We start from the raw sequence: 881 nt of genomic DNA, 5'->3' as shown, positions 1-881 counted from the left end.
AGGAGGTGGAGCGCTACATAGAGCAGAGGTTCCCCTATAAGACGGTCTCCATGCTGGCTTCGCTTCTGAGTAACGCAACCTTCTCTTATTTGGCCAAATATCTGTTTGAGAGCGGGACCCTCTCGCCCAAGTATGACTTCCTGGACGCAGTGGTTTCCAGACACAGCAAAGAAACAATGGACAAGACCACGCTTGTCACCCATGACAATATCATCCTGTCAGAGCTGGCCGCCGTTAGGCCGCGGCACGGAGGCTCTCTGGCAGGAACGTTCGTGAACGCAGACGTCCTCACTGACGAGGGCAACCTGAGCCCGGACTCCAGCACTGAACACCAGTAGAGAGACAGGAATGATTACATACTGAAGACAAAATGAGCTAGCTGCACCCTGGAAGAGGATGACAGCAGACCAAAGAGGGACAACTGTGCAATACTAACGGAGGGGGAACAAACTGTACAATTACTATTGACTTGACGTGACGTGATTGATGGTATGTATGAAACAAGCTTATGTTTATTCCTTTTGTCTGCTCAGAGTAGAACTGGTATAGAGCAATACGTTTTTAAACCTTATTGTCTGTAATTCCATAATCCGGATCATGTTTGAAGGAAATGGTTCACCCAAAAATGAACATTCTGCCTGTACTTACGCACCCTCGAGACTGGTTTTTGAAAACAAACTTGTTAGTGCCAAAGATCTAAGTTGGTCCTGCTTATTAGCGTTGGCATTTACATTTAATCCAGTGTGTTTTTTGTTTACATGCATGCTGTTTTGAGGAACTCTTGTCAGATTGGCATTTCATATGTGAATTGGCTGTAGGTTTAGGGTCCAGTCAACTGTGCAATTCATTATATGCAGGTACTTCAAATTTAGGTATAATGT

At 45.2% G+C, this 881-nt stretch overlaps 1 protein-coding gene across 1 annotated transcript in view; it reads left to right on the top strand.

The window, feature by feature from the left end:
* Window positions 1-338, top strand: part of LOC141341144 (high-affinity choline transporter 1) — a 15,576-nt gene extending 15,238 nt beyond the window's left edge. The window contains exon 8 of the mRNA XM_073846285.1: window positions 1-338. This exon is cut by the window's left edge and continues 313 nt beyond it. Within this exon, the coding sequence (XP_073702386.1) occupies window positions 1-338 (338 nt within the window).
* Window positions 339-881: the final 543 nt, after the last annotated feature.

The sequence above is a fragment of the Garra rufa genome, chromosome 8, assembly GCF_049309525.1.
Source record: "Garra rufa chromosome 8, GarRuf1.0, whole genome shotgun sequence".
Classification (NCBI taxonomy): domain Eukaryota; kingdom Metazoa; phylum Chordata; class Actinopteri; order Cypriniformes; family Cyprinidae; genus Garra; species Garra rufa.
Note: the sequence above shows the minus strand (reverse complement) of the source record. Positions and strands in the feature narration are given on the sequence as shown.